The 18338-nt window shown below is 41.1% G+C and overlaps 1 protein-coding gene across 1 annotated transcript in view; it reads left to right on the forward strand.

Annotated features, from left to right (window-relative positions):
* Nucleotides 1-18338, forward strand: part of naalad2 (N-acetylated alpha-linked acidic dipeptidase 2) — a 70010-nt gene that overhangs the window by 48252 nt on the left and 3420 nt on the right. Inside the window, exons 7-19 of the mRNA XM_034167754.1 lie at nt 621-726; nt 802-895; nt 2254-2349; nt 3235-3320; nt 4384-4503; nt 4585-4667; nt 4740-4803; nt 4886-4953; nt 5027-5118; nt 9718-9808; nt 12214-12478; nt 15772-15853; nt 15970-16062. Coding sequence (XP_034023645.1) covers nt 621-726; nt 802-895; nt 2254-2349; nt 3235-3320; nt 4384-4503; nt 4585-4667; nt 4740-4803; nt 4886-4953; nt 5027-5118; nt 9718-9808; nt 12214-12478; nt 15772-15853; nt 15970-16062 — 1340 coding nt within the window. The remainder of the gene's footprint in view (nt 1-620; nt 727-801; nt 896-2253; nt 2350-3234; nt 3321-4383; nt 4504-4584; nt 4668-4739; nt 4804-4885; nt 4954-5026; nt 5119-9717; nt 9809-12213; nt 12479-15771; nt 15854-15969; nt 16063-18338) is intronic.

The following is an 18338-nucleotide window of genomic DNA, read 5'->3' on the forward strand; positions in this document are numbered from 1 at the left end:
GGAGTGCTTTAGTTAAGGCACGTAAAGATTACACTGGGAAACAAATCGTAATCTAGATAACTAGATCAATCTAACTGCGCAGATTAAACAGCTAACAGATACAGAAAAACACCGCTGTGCTCCGGAACAGGAAGTGATACAATACCGCTGGACAGGTTTCATTAAACTGTCTAATAAATCCCATTTGAACCGGTGTTTACTTGGATAAAAAACAGTTTATGGCCCTCGATCTTATTTGATCCTTTATCCAAGATTGAGACTCTTGGTGTAGTGTCCTGATCGGTCATAAGTTCAGCCAGGAAAGGGAAGTTTAGGTTCTCTTCAGACACTTTGTGAAAGGGGGCCAGGTAACATATCTCCCCAAAGGCTGGGGAGACTCTGAAAAATAGTGATTTTCCATCAGTGGACAAGGGCATTCGCTACAGATCTTTTAGTAGATAAATTTGTCATCTGTATAGAAGATACCATACTGATTAAAACAGAACCTAATGGAAGCCTAAATATTCCGTCACAAGTTCTTTCTGCTGTTCCACTAAATACTTAGGCATGCAGTGATGATGGTAAAGGTTCAGGAGGGCCAGTTTATGCAAAATAAGAAAAACTAATGTTTGTATGTGCAGCCTTACCCTGATGGGTGGAATCTGCCTGGTGGAGGCGCTCAGAGAGGAAATGTTCTAAGCCTGAATGGAGCAGGAGATCCACTCACACCCGGGTACCCTGCTAAAGGTGGGTGTGTGCTACATGTTTGACAAATATATGTGTGTGTGTGTTTGCTCCACATGGATCTGTCTTGTGTTTCAGAATACACATACCGCCGCAGCTTTGAGGATGGAGCGGGGCTTCCAAAAATTCCAGTTCATCCTATCGGTTACCACGATGCAATTCACCTACTGAAGTACAAAATCAAAATCTTTGCTCCAGTCTAACATGTAATGACAGTAATATACATTTATTAAGCTAAAATACAATCACTGCTGTGATACTGGAGTTTATCAGTAAGAACAGAACATTTCTGAGGGGCCCCTTCACACATAGAACGAATGTGGTCGAATTGCGCATGAAGTGCACATGAAGCAGGAATCGTATGCAATACATGTAAAATCATAGCTGCTTCCAACGCCTCGTACACCTGTTGCTACAACTATGTGTGCACACCAGTGGCTGAAAGACAGAGTGTGCGCTGTGAGAGCTCATTGAACCCTCTCGTGGCAGGTGTCGGCCAAATTCCAACTAACACACACGAACATCTAACAACACCGCTGGCATGGCACTTAGAAAATGTGTGGCCATTCATCCCGTGACTCATCTGAAGTAAACTGGCAATAAAACAGATTATTTACAGGTATTATACCAAAGGGCCCATTACTTATGCAACCCATCATCTTAGCTTTTATATTTTTTAATTACTTTATATCAAGTTGTAGAGATTTGTTTTCAGTTTGAGTCTAACGAAGATAATTTTAGAAATTTTTATACTGAGAAGCCTGATTTACTCTTTGTATTTGAAAAGCCATAAATTACAATGCGTGAAATACGAAGGGGCTGAATACTTTTTCAAGCCACTGTACATAAAAACATATATCGCTTTTGCGACGAGCTGGAGAAACGGACCGCCAGTTCATGTAGACACGCAGCAGGCAATCTGAATGTCACGTCTATCACGTGTTGGGCCATGAGGGCTGTGAGCCATGCGCCACAGGACAAGCCAACAGTGTGACAAATACACCACTTTCAGGCATGTATCAGCAGAAATACGCTGTAACAAACGCCGTTTGGTCAGTTATCACAGCGCTTTTTTCTCTTTTTTTAAATAATATGTTTATCTGCTTGTTGATTTTAGCCATTTCACGCTCCTGTTAAAAGACAGTGATTATAGCGCAGTGGTCAAGTTTCCATCTGGTAATCAGAGTTTACAGGTTTGAATCCCATGAGTGGCATTTATTTTTTATTTAACCTCGGGGTTCTGTCTTGCTTCTCCTTTTATTTATTATTTGTATCAACCCAGTGATATTCACTAGTTATACAGCTGGTTCTTATTTTATTCTCCTCCACATCACTGGCGCGATATGGTGCAGCTGCTTGCACTGTATTCCTGCTCGCACGGCACTATCGCGTGCCTGTTGGCTCAGTGTTTTCGTGGTTCACTCATATGAGCTATTCTGTCGTGAGTTTGCCCGGATTTGTACTATGTGTGAAGGGGCCCTACAATTTTACAACATTTAAGAAGTGTGTGCTTAGAGTATAATTCAACAGGAATATGGGAGGACCAATCCCACCCAACAACTGGAAAGGAGGATTAAACGTTTCCTACAGGATTGGCCCAGGATTTATCAGTGACTTCAAGGCCCAGTAAGTACCTCAGGTCACAATTTTTCCTAGTTTCTACAAACACTAACACTGTGACATGACAGCTCCATTTCTCTCATAAATAGGCGAGATCTCTTCTTTACTGCTGCACTGACATTCTAGTGAAGACGTACGTGCACTGTAGTCCTAACTCACTTCTTTTTTTTTCCGTTCTTTTTTGTGATTCCATGCCGATTACATACACATATGTTTTGGGTAGGATTACTTGAAAGAATGTATGTATTCACATGTATTCTTGAAAGAATACATGTGGATTACATGTATGTATGTGCATACATTGGATTACTTGTAATCTGATTACTTTTGGATTACATTTGAAAGTAATCCTACCCAACCCTGAATACACAGAGTAGTTGGAAATCACATCACAACTCGAAACACAGCAATTACATGTAGCTGCTAACGGCGGTCATGAGGATGTTCCGTGTAATACGTGAATGTGAAATACTCTGGAATTGGACCTGGACTATATTGAATTCCGCTAAGATGCAACATGTCCACAAGTGTGCAAAGCCAATGATCCAGAAGGGGAAATGTTGTTCAAAGTTACAAATTAATTAAAAATAAAAAAACGTTCCTACTGGCTTGGCTAGTGGGGAATTCCCTTTCTGTCTACACTACACATGTAAGAAAAAAATAAAGACATCTGGTTTAGACTCTAAACCAGATGTCTTTATTTTAAACTAAACTTTAGAGCCTGACTCAGGGGTGCTGTTTGGTCCTTCTTGCCATTTTCTCTTCTGTATGTCTGCATCTCGGTCATATTACAAACAAATGTATAATAATATTTTTTGAGCTTCTGTAAAAAGTCCAAAAACACTTAAAGTCTCACTGCATGTCTGACTCTGTCCATCTTGTCCTCCTCAGGAAGGTACGTATGAACATCCACACTGACAACCAGGTCACCAGGATCTACAACGTCATCGGCAAGATCAGAGGAGCTGTGGAGCCAGGCAGGTCAAACATTAGTGTGCTAAATGAAAGGCCAAACAAGTTCATGAAAATCTGAACACACAATAATCCCACACTTGTCCCCGGATGATCCTCATGTGCCACATACAGACAGGCCCATAAGTATTTGGACAGTGATAGTTTTTGTAATTTTGTCTCTGTGCACCACCATAATGGAGTTGAAATGGAACAGTGCATTTGTTGTATAGACTTTTAGCCTTAATTCACGTGTTTTAAGAAAAATACTACAATAAACATTTCAGAATTACACCAATCGCACAAACTAAGTGTAATGATTACCGTCAATACAAATAATTACTTTCACTCTTACTCTTTTTGTTAGGTGTTTGTGTGTTGCACCATACATATGCTATGATCATTATAGTGAGATTACTGCATAATGTATGCTTATCTTTCGCCATTGAAGTTGGAAGAGGTTATGTTTTCGCCCGTTTGTTTGTTTGTGAACAGCCTGGAGCCCACAATTTTTTATATATCATTATGAAATTTTTACTGAAGATTCATATCCTGATAGGCAAGAAGTGATTTCATTTTCAAGGTCACAGGTCAAAGGCCAAACACAGGAAAAATCTTGGAAAAATCCCCATATTTAAGATTGAATGAATTTTCAAAAATGTATGACTCTCTCAAAAAAGATATTTCATATTTGAGAGCATTATGTAGGATCGTATCCTTTATTGACTGACAAAGATTGATCCATTATCCAGATCATTATCCAGACTGGTAACAAATCCTAAATGGTCTTAGATATTAATACATTAATGATGCCTGATTTAATTTTTTTTCTTTAAATTAAAAAAGTATGATCCTGAAGGTAAAGGAGTAAATGGTCCTTCAGCAAAGTTGTACTCATATGTACTTCCTTTACTGACATCTAGTGACAACAAAATGTTTCTTAAAGCCTGGTCCAGATCCTTTTACATACGCCTGCTAACAAACAGCAGAAACAAAACCACTGTGGTTGAAGTGATTCATTATCGGAACTGAGAAAGGAATCATTTCTCTCTGTCAACAATGTGATAATGGTTCTGAATGTCTTTGTAGACCGGTACGTGATTCTGGGAGGGCACCGGGACGCCTGGGTTTTTGGAGCAATTGATCCCACGTCTGGTGCAGCAGTGGTGCATGAAGCAGTCCGAAGTGCCGGCCGGCTGCTCGGTAAAGGTTAGTTTTTGCCATGAGAGTTTTCCACTTTCTCTTCATTTCTTTCTTCACTTTAATTTCCATGTCAACCACACTGGGCAGGATGGAGGCCAAGGAGGACACTTGTGTTTGCCAGCTGGGATGCAGAGGAATTTGGACTGCTTGGATCAACTGAATGGGTGGAGGTACTGCTTACACCAACTCAACAGCTCGCCCACACGTACAGCGTCCACATTTAACCCTTCTGACCCCGACAGGATAACGCCCGGCTGCTGCAGGAAAGAGCTGTCGCCTACATCAACGCAGACTCTGCCATCGAGGGTGAGCATGCCTGAAGGGCCGTCAGGCTGCAGGTTTTTGTTGTTCCAGTGGTGACGTTTTCAAATGTCTCTTTGAACTGAAGGTATGTACACTCTGAGGGTTGACTGCACGCCATCATTGCACACTCTGGTGTACGAACTCACCAAGCAGGTAACCAGCACACAAACTGAGGATGAAGGTCAAACTGTGATATTGATCAATAATCGTTTCTCCCTGTATGTAGATTGCTAGTCCAGAAGACGGAGAAGAGGGAGTGTCTCTGTACGACAGTTGGCATAAAAGAGACAACTGGACAAACGATAGGGATGCACCCAGGTATATTTGTAAAACTTCGCAATAAGTTACCCATCTATGCCGTGTGGTCATCTAAATAAATCTATAGCAGTCAGGAGACCAGATGTTAGGAAATATTTACTGATGTACTAAAGTAATGGAGAAAGTAAGAAGATGAAGTCGTGGAAAATGAAATTGCATGACTTACCAGAAAATATAATATATAATGAATAATACACCCGGAGGGGCGCAGTCATGTTTGGGCTTTACTGAGCTAAAAAAAAAAACACTGGCTCCAACTAATATGGGTTATTGTTTTTGTTTTGTTTTGTACAAAAATATGGTTGAGAACATAAATAACACAATCTCTAAAACAGAACACATGAAGTGAAATAATAACTAATTAATAGTTACAAAATATAGTTCCATAACAATATTTTATTCTTTATTACAGTAAAATTTGAGACCCTTCTTGAAAAAGCATTTAATTAAAAATAATAAATTTACAGTTTTGGATTGCTTCAAGTGGTAGGAGTAAATTTTAATTTAGTGCTACAGAACATTTCATTATCAATTTCAGTTCAATTTAATCAGCTTATAAAGCTCCAAATCACAACAAAAGCCATCTCAAGGCGCCTCACACAGAACAGTTCAACATAAAAAAAATAAAATTAAAAGATTCAAATACATAATTAAAAACAGAAGTAAAAGAAGAAAACAGATAAAAAATAATAAAAGCTATTCATAATAAAGAGAATAAAAATAGGTTTTAAGTCTTGACTTAAAAATGTCCACAGACTCCAACTGCCTCACGGTCGCAAGAAGACTGTTCCACAGAGTGGGTGCATGATAAGAAAAGGTTCTTTGACCCGTTGACTTCTTCTTCACCCTGGGAACACAGAGAAGACCCGCCTTCCTGCGACAGCAAAGCCCGGACCAGCACATAGGGTTCCACCAGATCAGCCAGATAAGACGGCGCCAGTTCATGAACAACTTTATAAGTCAATAATGAAATCTTAATATCTGCTCTCACAGAGACGGGAAGCTAGTGTAAAGATGCCAAAATGGGTGTGATATGTTCAAACCTTCTGCTTTGTGTCAAAAGTCTGGCAGCAGCATTCTGAACCAGCTGAAGACCCCTAATGCTGAACTGCAGTACCCTGAAAATAGGACATTACAATAATCCAGTCTCGAAGAAACAAAAGCATGAATCAGGGTCTCAGCATCAGCCATAGACAGGATGGGGCGGATCCTCGCTATATTTCGCAGATGGAAAAAAGCAGTCCTAGTAACATCCCTGATGTGGAGGTCAAAGGACAATGTGGGATCAAAAATTACCCAAAGGTTCCTCACTTTCTCAGTGTGATGTATGACACACGAACCCAGGCTGAGCGCCAGCTGGTCAAATTGATGCCAATGTCTTGCTGGACCAAGAACCATCATTTCAGTCTTATCAGAGTTTAAAAGTAGGAAGTTACTAGACATCCAGCTTCTCACTGATAGAAGACAGTCCTCCAGGGATTTTATGGGAATAAGATTTCCCGCAGTTAGCGGCATGTACAACTGAGTATCATCAGCATAACAATGAAAGGTAATCCCAAAACACCGCAGTATATGCCCAAGGGGTGCTACATACAGGGAGAAAAGCAAGGGGTCTAAAACGGATCCCTGTGGAACCCCGAATCTCATGTCACTAAGGTTAGAGGTAGTGGTATTATACAAAACACATTGAGAACGACTGGACAGGTATGACATCAACCATGCAAGGGCACTTCCAGTAATCCCAAAAAGATTCTCCAACCTATTGAGCAAAATATGATGATCCACGGTATCAAACGCAGCACTAATATCTAACAACACCAAAACCGTGGTGTCTGAGTCCATTGCTCACAGAAGATCATTCACTACTTTAGTGAGTGCTGTCTCTGTGGAGTAATATTTCCTAAAAGCAGACTGCAACGGCTTAAAAAGATCATTCTCAGTGAGGTGGTCTACGAGCTGCCGTGAAACCACCTTTTCTAAAATGTTGGAACAGAATGATAGATTTGATATCGGCCTATACGTTTATAATACACTCGGGTCAAGATTTGATTTCTTAAGTGATGGTTTAATCACTGCAGATTTAAAACATTTCGGAACAGAGCCAGAGGTTAATGACAGATTGATAATTTCCAGCATAGTTGGCCCAAGAGTGGGCCACAGGTCCTTAAACAGTTTTATTGGTATAGGATCAAAGAAACAGGTTGTGCGTTTTGCAGACGCCACGAGTTTCCTCAATAAATCTAGGTAACACCTCAGTGGTAGCACCCACCTCCATAGCAGGTTTTAATGGCTGGGCCAAGGCGTGCTGAGATATGGTCAGCCTAGTATCTTCTATTTTCTTCTCAGAATAATCCAAGAAGTCCTGCACTGAAAAGGGAGAACGACTAACAGGTGGCTGCCTGTGAATGAGAAATGCTACTGTGTCAAACAAGAACTTTGAGTTATGTTTGTTTTTACTGATCAAATCAGAGTAATGGGTCTGCTTTGTGGCCAGTAGTGCATGCTTATAATCTAAAACAGCATCCCGCCATACTAGGCGGAACACCTCTAATTTGGAACTACCCCTTTTCTGTTCCAAACCTCTAGTTTTCTGCCTGAGGTCACACAAGTAACCATTGAACCAAGGTGACTGTGCCTTGGGAGGGCGTAGCCTTAAAAGAGAAGGCGCAGTCTTATCAAGTGTAGTTTTAAGTGCTGAATTTAAACTATCCACAAGGCTGTCCACTGATTTAGTGTTCTCCAAACTTGAAGTTAAAATATCTGGCAGTCTAGCCTCGAGTTCAGTCATAGTTGAGGGTTTCATACAATGCTGCAGTAGTAGACAAGGTTGTTGTTCCACTAAACGCGGCAGGGTAACTGTAAACCTGATGTGAGTGGTCTAAGACCATAGATGCAAGAGACAAGAGGTCGATATTCAAGAAAGCAAACCACGTGCAAGAACCAAATCCAGGGTATTTCCACTAATGTGCATCGCGTCCTGAATGCATTGCTGGAATCCCAGTGCATCCACAATTTGCATAAATGATTTGCTAAGGGGATCAGAGGGCTTATTTATATGAATGTTAAATTAACCAATAATCAAGATATCTGCACTAGTTGACAAACTAGAGATGAACGCACCAAATTCATCTAAGAAATCAAAATTATAATGAGGTGTAAGGGCTCACAGAAAAGTGTAGTACAGATCCCACCTGAATGTAACATAAGTTTTCTGAAGGAGCAGTAAATCATCTTATGGCAGTCTCCCACTGCTGATTTTTGACACTTGATTGTCTACATATTTAATAAAATTTTTAAAAAAAAAGTAAGAATTAGATACCCAGTCGGGGCCTGAAATTGGGTGTGATTGATGGTAAAAGTATCACTACAGAATATTATGAGTAACTGGGAAAGTTTTAAACATGTTTTAAAAACATTTGTAACAGGATAAATCATGATTCACAAAATGTGAATAAGTGGATTTAACTGCACCTTCTGATCCTCCTCAGCAACATGAAAAAACATGCCACACTCATCAACAGAAGATTGTTTGCTTTTTGGAAAAGTGTGTGACAAACACAAAGTAACATTTGGTTAAAAAAAAAAGTGGAAATAAACATGCTCTGGTGTATTTGCTAATAATTGGTGACACGCGTATGTATGAGTGGATATAAACATAGCAGGTAACGGGTTTTGCATACTATTTTTAAAAAAATTACCCAATTTCCTCAACTTTGAAATTGGGACAGAAATTGAAGCCAAAAATAGGCAATGAGAGGCCGCTTTTAACCACATGAACTGAAACAAGCACTGACCACATGTATTCATGCAATAATTTCAGTTTGCACACAGACCTTTGTGTTGATACCGTCAATACCTGCAGCTGATAAATTCACGCAAAACAAACTGGCAACAACTGAAACACTATCCCCAAATACTTTTTGTTGACTTGTACCAAAAAGAACAACCTTGTGTACTAAGAGACACGAATGGAGATGGAATTTGGGAGGAATAATAAGCCTCAAAAGAAACAGAAGTGTTATGCTGTTTGTATTTCTTCATAACTGATGTAAATAAAGTCCAAGACATATTCAGTGACTTGGAAATGTTCATGTATCCATCCCCTGAGTTGTCTGCAGAAAACTGGAAATAAAACTGATTATTTACAGGTATTATACCAAAGCGTTCCATTACTTGTGCAATCTATTATATAATATATATTTTATATTTATATAAGTAAATTATATCAGGTTGTAAATTTACTTCCAGTTTGAGTTTAAGAAAGATCATTTTAGAAAATTTTACACTGAGAAGCCTGATTTACTATTTGTATTTGAAATGGCATAAGTAAATTAAAATGTGTGAAATACCAAGGGGCCGAATACTTTTGCAAGGCATTGTATGTGATGCAAATAACTTGTAAACCGCAAACCAGTGTAAATCAAAGCTGTTCCATGGTTCTTTGAGGACTCTGAATTTTGCTCCCTTTGCCGGCAAATAAAAACTGGTATTCGAGAGGAATAATAAGACTCAAAAGACTTTTTTGATAGACTGTCAATAAATCAGTCTGTCTGGGATGAAGGAGTCAGTGAGCCTGACCTAAACTCTGTTCTACTTTAGGATCAGCAAGCTCGGCTCCGGAAGTGATTTTGAGGCTTTTTTCATTCGTATGGGCATCGCTGCCGGCAGGGCCAGGTACACTAAGAACAAGGTAAAACACACTTTTAGCTCCGCATACAGTCTGTGTACATACAGAGCAGTGAATATTCTGCAGACATTTTAAAATCACATGTAACTCTATAAATATACACAGTCTGGGATTTATTTATTTAAATACTGTCAAGCTTGTGTCTGTGCCAGAACCTGACACAATCTGGGTGTAATCTTTGCTTTAGAAAGACAACAGTATCTACATGACTTTGTTGTTTGGAGACATTCATTTTCCTTCTGCAACAAGCTATGTTATGGATCACTTTTTGGATTTTATGGCTAAATCTGAATACTCATACTAGCTTACGACAGGGTGCATCCGGAAAGTACTCACAGCGCTTCATGTTTTGTTATGTTACAGCCTTATTCCAGAATGGTTAGCCTCAAAATTCTACAGACAATACCCCATTACGATGATGTGAAAAAATATTTTTTTTTTTTTTTTTTTTTTTTTTTTTTAGATTTTTGCAAATTTATTAAAAATAAAAACTAAAAAATCACATGTACATAAGGACATTGCCATGAAGCTCAAAATCAAGCTCAGGTGCATCCTGTTTCCACTGATCATCCTTGAGATGTTTCTGCAGCTTAATTGGAGTCCACCTGGGGTAAATTCAGTTTATTGGACATGATTTGGAAAGACACACACCTGTCTATGTATAGAGACCCACAGTTGACAGTGCATGTCAGACAACAAACAAAGCATGAAGTCAAATGAATTGTATGTACTGTATGTATGTAGACCTCCGAGACAAGACTGTCTCAAGACACAAATCTGGGGACGGGTATGGAAACATTTCTGCTGCTTTGAAGGTCTCAATGAGCACAGTAGCCTCCATCATCCACAAACAGAAGAAGTTCAGATCCACCAGGACTCTTCCTCGACCTGGCTGGTTTCTGAATTTTAGAAGTGAACCTTTATGGACATGAATGCTCACATTATTCAAACGTCACAGTATCTACAGTGTTCCTATAGATTATATAATTATTATATAATTATTTTTGTGTGTGATAAATGAAAATGCTACAAAACAGCTTTCTTTATTGATTTACAGGCTCTTTGCCATTGCCAGGCAGCATTTTGAAGTCTAAATGCATGATTTGGAGGGTTTCGACTTCAGGAGGGGTTAGACTAGATCATTCGGTCAGTAAATTGCATTTTCTTGTTCATAATAACCATCTCTGTATTTTAAAGGGTATTTCAAAATATTTGTGCTAACACCAACCCCTATATGAGGCTGTAATTGCTGCCAAAGATGCATCAACAAAGTACTGAGCAAATGGTGTGAATACTTACGTACACGTGATTTCTTAGTTTTTTTAATCTTTAATAAATTTGCAAAAAAAAAAAAAAGTTTTTCATGTTGTCATTGTGACGTGTTGTGAGTAGAATTTTGAGGAAAAAAATGAATTCACTCCATTTTGGAATAAGGCTGTTATATAAAAAATGTGGAAAAAGTGAAGTGCTATGAATACTTTCTGGATGCACTGTAGTTGGTAAAAGTAGTATGTCACAATGCTTAGGGATAATTGGTATGCATTTTTAGTAGTAGTTCAACAGTACCTGAATGATCTACTGCCTCCATAGTGTGAAATGGACTACACTGTACTATCCCATGAGTCAGCTGGAGTCTGATAACCGAAACGGACGTACACTTTTCCATTCAATTGAATGGAAAAGTGTGTCCATACCTGTGACTGGTAGTGTACATGACAACAGTCGCAGCATCTAAGAGTCTGTGGTACTGTACAAATATACATCAAGCTATTTGAAAATAAATAAATAAAAAATCTGCTCTTGCAAAATAGAAATATGCATGAAATAGCTGTGATCATGGTGGAGTAGTACATCCAAATTGTGTCCCTATACTCTCTCACTTACTTTGAGTATGAACTACTAGTGTCAGTTGAGGATAATGTACCATTGTTAGTACTGTATTGCGATGTAGGGTGTGACTCTTAATAGCTTTTTGTCATTTTAGACAAATTTCATGTTCATATTGATTCCACTGCAGGCTCATTCTTGTCACTCAAAAATGGCTTCTGTCTTCGCTGTACCCATAAATTAACGCTGCGCCTTCTACATGTTCCAGAGCAGGTAGATCAGTGGGGTCGAATTTGGGCTACCATTATCACATTGGCAATCCAGGTAGACCTGTGTTTGATTCCTGGTTACGCTATCTGTCTGTATCCTCGGACACGACACTTCATCTGTATTGTCTAAATTGACCCAACTGTAAATGGGTTAGGCCTCGGCTGTGGAAGTAATCAGCGATGGACTGGTGTCCCAATCAAGGGGAGTCATAGACTTTCATCTGCTCCATGCAACAAAATCCAGGGATAAGCAGCAGCACCAGTGTGCCTGAGGGCCTATATAACACCTTTGTCTTCTGTGTGTGTGTCCAGAAAACAGAGCGATACAGCAGCTATCCAGTCTATCACAGTGTCTATGAAACCTTTGACATCGTGGAGAGGTTTTATGACCCTTCCTTTAGGAAGCTTCAGGCGGTGGCCCAGGTGAGAGGTGGTCTCGTCTTCCTATTGGCTGATTCACAGCTCCTCCCCCTTGATGCCAACCAGTATGCAATCTCACTGAGAACGTACGCACAGATCATTGCTGAGATGGGACAGAAGCACCTGGAAGAAATGAAGGCATTTGGGGTGTCATTTGGTGAGTTGATTTTGGCAGACAGGTCACACTGTCTTTACAGTGCATCCGGAAGGTATTCACAACGCTTCACTTTTTCCACATTTTGTTATGTTACAGCCTTATTCCAAAATGGAGTAAATTAAGTTTTCCCCTCAAAATTCTACTCGCAACACCCCATAATGACAACATGAAAAAAGTTTTTTTTGTTTTTGTTTTTTGCAAATTTGTTAAAAAAAAAAAACTAAGGAATTACGTGAATATAAGTATTCACACCCTTTGCTCAATACCTTGTTGATGCACCTTTGGCAGCAATTACAGCCTTACATCTTCTTGAATATGATGCCACAAACGTGGTGCACCTATCTTTGGGCAGTTGTGCCCATTCCTCTTTACAACACCTCTTAAGCTCCATCAGGTTGGATGGGGAGCGTCAGTGCACAGCCATTTTCAGATCTTTCCAGAGAAGTTCAATCAGATTCAGGTCTGGGCTCTGGCTGGGCCACTCAAGGACATTCACAGAGTTGTCCTGAAGACACTCCTTTTATATCTTGGTTGTGTGCTTATGGTCATTGTCCTGCTGAAAGATCAACTGTCACCGTTGTCTGAGGTCAAGGGTGCTCTGGAGCAGGTTTTCATCCAGGATGTTTCTGTGTATTGCTGCATTCATCTTTCCCTCAAGCCACTGAAAAACATCCCCACAGCATGATGCTGCCACCACTGTTTGGTCACCTCCCTGACTGAGGCCCTTGTCCCCCGATCGCTCAGTTTAGATGGGTGGCCGGGTCTAGGAAGAGTCCTGTTGGAATCCGAACATCTTCCATTCACAGATGATGGGGGTCACTGTGCTCATTGGGACCTTCAAAGCAGCAGAAATGTTTCTGTACCCTTTCCCAGATTTGTGCCTCGAGACAACCCTGTGTCAGCGATCTACAGACAATTCCTTTGACTTCATGCTTGGTTTGTGGTGAACATGGTGCGAGTGTGTGACCTTCACCTGCCCTTCTTGATCAGCCTATAACGTTTTATTTAAAGCTAACAGATCATTTTTATTAAAAAGGGCTGAACACCAAAACAACATAGAGATGGACAAGAACCAAAAACAAGTGGTGGCAGTAATAATAGTGAGGTGATGAAATATGTGAAACACCAAAGAGGTGGAACCCCCATGATACAACATACCAGGACAAACAGCAACACATAAACAAGCAGTGAGAGTAACAGCCTGTTGTCTAATTAGTGAAGATCCATACACCTATTCGGCACCAGAGTGTTGATCCCCTTGGGAAGACCCAGAATTGAATTGCGGTGACAGCCAGTAACACCAGACCAACCACATACAAAGACCCAGATCACAGCTAAATATCTCCTCACTACTGTGGCTGGTGTGTTGGACCAAAACCAAAGTAGAGGACCTTACCATATGACATAGATTACTCTGGCATGACAGGAGCCACACGGCAAAGGAGCACATATCTTGACAGAAAGGGGTCCAGAATGCAGAGCCCCAGGGGAAAAACCAGGAGAACCAGAACACCAGAAGGACCCAGCCACCAGGGAGGGCACCCACCAGGGCCAACGGAGCAACCCGACGAACCACCAGAGGAGCAGCCCAGGCAAAACCCTGAACCACCCCCCAAGACTGCCCCCTCCATCCAAGGAGGCACAGAAAACATACAAGTGCACAAGGAAGCATGCAGGGCACTGGCTCCACAAGCTCCACAGTAGAGCCACAAGACCACAACAAGACAGGACAAACGGTCCCCACCACACCCTCACGCCAGTGCCGTCCCCAGCCAACCAGGGTCGGCCCCACATACCACATTTACCCTAAGTGACAGATCCACCCATGTTATTATAATTAATCTCTAACCTGAGGCCGTGGCCCGCTCTAATTGGAGCGGGCCGCGGCCTCAACTTTACCTAAATTCTGGGTCTTTTAGTGAAGCTTAGGGCTAGTGGCTGGCAATGACCTTAGTATTTCTTCTGATTTTCTTGTTGATTAATGCTGGCAAATTATACAGTATTTTTTGTCTTTTTGATGCCTAATTCTGTTTTTTCTCTCTGTTTAAGGTGCAGCACCATCCAGAGATGGGAGTTGTATTTGTGTTGGCGACCCTCCTGTCCTGTGCACCAACAGCATTTCTTGTATATTTGTCCGTGAATTGTTCTGTGATTTATGTTTGTAGCATGGCTCAAGAAGAGGGTCATCCCTTTTGAGTCTGGTCTGCTTGACTGTTGCTCTGGGGGTTGGTAAGGTTAGACTTTACCCGTGTGAAGCGCCTTGAGGCAACTCTGTTGTGATTTGGCGCTATATAAATGAAAATAAATTGAAAAAAAAATTGAAATCTCCCTATGTACATGTGATTTTTTTTTGTTGTTTGTTTTTTGAATAAATATGCAAAAATCTTAAAAAAGCTTTTTCACATTGTCATTATTGAGGCTTTTCAGGTTTCAAATCCAGCAAAATCTCAGAGAGGTCGCTGCGCTGTGAGATCTCAGTAACATTGAGAACTGCATTGAGACGCTCTGATCACGCTTCACTTTAACCGCTGCACACGGACAACACCATTAACATCGCAACATAAAACTATTTTTATATTGTGCCTAAAACTCTTGTGAATATATTCTCTGGGTTTTTAGACGTTGTTATTGCGTTTGTTTTATGTAAACGTGAGAATCACAGGCTGTCTCTCTGTTATTTTCAATGGGAACTGCTGTGAGCTACAATCGCTTCCTGATCATGTCGTTCTGGGGGAAATTGAAGTTTGCTCTTTAACGTCTTGATTATTGTTCTTTACAACATTGTTTGTCCTCTTTGTTCCAGACTAATATATATGTCTGAAATTCGGTTTGCGCTTATTAAATTCCACGCAGATTAAAAGTAGCAGACACGGATTATTTCTTATAATTGTTTTAGGAAGTTTTCAGGGTATCATGCAGCAGTCTCTTATTAACGTGATGAAAAGCATAAAACAATGACATTTTTGTAGTATAATATTCATTTACAATTGTCATTGTGTGGATTGTCTATTTTGTTTTGACTGCAGCGACTCTCTGGCACGCAAGGGATTATGGGATACGTGAAAACCCCGAATGGGGTATTGTGTAGATTTTTGAGGGAAAAAAATGAATGAACTCCATTCTGGAATAAGGCTGTAATATAACATGGAAAAAGTGCAGCGATGAGAATACTTTCCGGATGCACTGTATGTCAATACAAAGAGAAAAAAAAATTGTTAGTGTGTGAGGAAATCAACTGCCTGAGACCATATAGTGAAACTGACCCTTTCCAAAACTGTTCCTGCTTTATGCAGATCCTCTGTTTTCAGCAGTGGATAACTTCACAACGGCTGCTTGGGACTTCCATGAGCGCCTGCAAAACCTTGACAGAACTGAGTAAGTGTTTTTGGAAACATATTGGTTGTCAGGTGAATCTGCAGTGAAATGTTCTGGGTACATGCACAGTTGAGTGTGTGAACTAAGCATCCGTGTGTGTGTGTGTGTGTGTGTAGCTTGATGCAGGTTCGTATCATGAACGATCAGCTCATGTACCTAGAGAGAGCTTTTATAGACCCTCTGGGTTTACCGGGGAGACCCTTCTACAGGTGAGACACACAAACACCTTCCTTTCAAGTTGATGTGATAGAAGTATAAATTAATGGTATGATGAGTGCAAAATATTTATTATACCGTCCCACCCCTCATAACCTTTTACTTTCTTGTGGGAAATGTTATTTTAATCTTCGAGTACTTGACTACTATAACCATCGGCTGCTGCTGTGGGGACATAAAGATACAGCTTGTGTATTGTTGAAGGCACTTTTAAATTAAGCCACACTGTGGCACTGTTTAGGGTGCACATGTTGGCTGTGTCTAAAGTCAGCGGCCACATCCTTTGAAGGCTGTGTTCTATGAAGCTGTGACCTTCCGAGACTGCGACGGCCAAACCAACTGTTCTGAAATGAATGGTTAGTCCACGGAGCATTTTATGATTGCGTCAATATGTTGCGTTCAGAACCCTAAGACAGACCAGACATAAAAACAAAATCCTACTTCCCGAAAATGTGCTTTCATGAGATTGCATAACTTTTGAAATATGTTTTTATAATTTGAGTCATCAACTACTTAGTCTGGGTTGTATGTTGGCATAGTGGTTAGCACTGTTGCTTCACAGCAAGAAGCATGCTCTCACAAGCGCCACTAGCGTAGCTTATGGCAAGCTAACAGTGGATGCTCTCGTTTTGGCCGAACTTCTATACAGTTTTTGTATATTCTGTATTAGTATGTGCCCGTGGCCACCGTGCTTGATGAATTCCTGCGCAAAAAGTAGTTCACAGATAATTGTGATATTTGGCACAAGAACTTGTGTCTCTCTTGTGTTTTGTGTTTTTACACCTAAATGATCGTAAGTCAATACTCGCACTCATCCAGCAGCATCTTCTCATGTCGGCAAATTCAGCGCCATTTTGCAAACAACCAGATACTGGGTCAGTTGAAAGTAGTCCGGCAAGCTCAATCTGTGGATGAGCTATCCCAGAATGCCAAAATAGCAGAGATCGAGAGCGGCACGCTGAGCAGGGTAAGAAGGTCATAGGGTCACTTCCAGCTTGGGGCCTTCTGTGTGAAGTTTGCATGTTCTTCACGTGAGTGTCCTCTGGTCACTCAATTTCCTCATGAGTTTTGAAGCAGAAATTCCTGCCTGACATTGCCTTTTCCCTCCAAGCTAGTGGTAGGAATATTTGAAGTTGTGAGGGTAGAGCGCAGCCATCTTGGTTTGCGTCTCACAACCAGACATAAACAGAAATCAGTGGGCATGATGAATGTTTTCAAGCGAGTTTCACCATTTAAAGCTTGGGACTCCGACGAGGGCGGTCGCATCTCCTCCACTCTCCCTTATCTCTGCTCTCTGCTTTAACCTTCAAGTCCCTACTTCACCAGACTGTGAATTCCTCAAATTATATTGGATACTGGTTCTATTGGACTACTACTGGATTAACCATGGAACTGATCAGCTGGTCTCTGAACGCTATTGGCACCATCTTTTCTACAAGAAGGTCAGGACCGGGGGATCCTACCTGCCCAGATGGAACGCATCTTGCGGGCTATGTTCTCAACTCCTGGGGGTCTTGGTGTATTGCATGCTTGGCGCCTTTCTCCATTGAGGACGTCAAGGATTTATTCATATTTGGTCTTATGGTAGCAGGGCTGGTACTTTCTGGCTTATGTGCTGCCCTGATCTATCAGAAAATTGGCAAGATGGCGGCATCAAGAACCACGGCTCCTCACTTGTCCGTCATGATTAACGAGGTGGGCAAGGCAGTGCATTCTCAGTCTGCGATGACTCTTGATCTCAGACGCAAATTGGATGACATCTTGGAGCAGATGCGTGCCTTGCAGATGAAGTTGAACATTTCGGAGGCCGGGGAATATTCTTAATTCATAATTGGGATTATTCTGAATTCATAATTGGGATTTGGTTGTTCAAGTGGAACTGTAAAAAGTGTTCTTCACTGCTCAAACCACAACACGGCAGGCTTGTCAAGCCTGAAGGACAAATTGCCCGACTGTTTTCCTCCAGAGCAATGTCTACAGGCCTTGGTGATTATTTGGCTCCTTCTTATCTCAACCCACAAAGACAAACTGGTTTTCATAGGACTGAAGCATGCTCCGCTCCCTCTCCCCACCCCCTCCTACCCCCCATCACACACACCCCCTCCAGCTTCTGCTCACGTAACCCCCTTCCTTTCTGCGGGGGTGGCGTGGTTTTAGCTGCTGCTCCCCGTTCCCCCCCAAGCTGACGGTGGCGCAACTCAGGGTTGCTGCGTGGCCTTCACCCACTTGCCTCAATTCAGATAACGGACTTCTTCAAATTTAGTGCACA

This window comes from Thalassophryne amazonica, chromosome 4 (assembly GCF_902500255.1).
Source record: "Thalassophryne amazonica chromosome 4, fThaAma1.1, whole genome shotgun sequence".
In the NCBI taxonomy this organism is placed as follows: Eukaryota; Metazoa; Chordata; class Actinopteri; order Batrachoidiformes; family Batrachoididae; genus Thalassophryne; species Thalassophryne amazonica.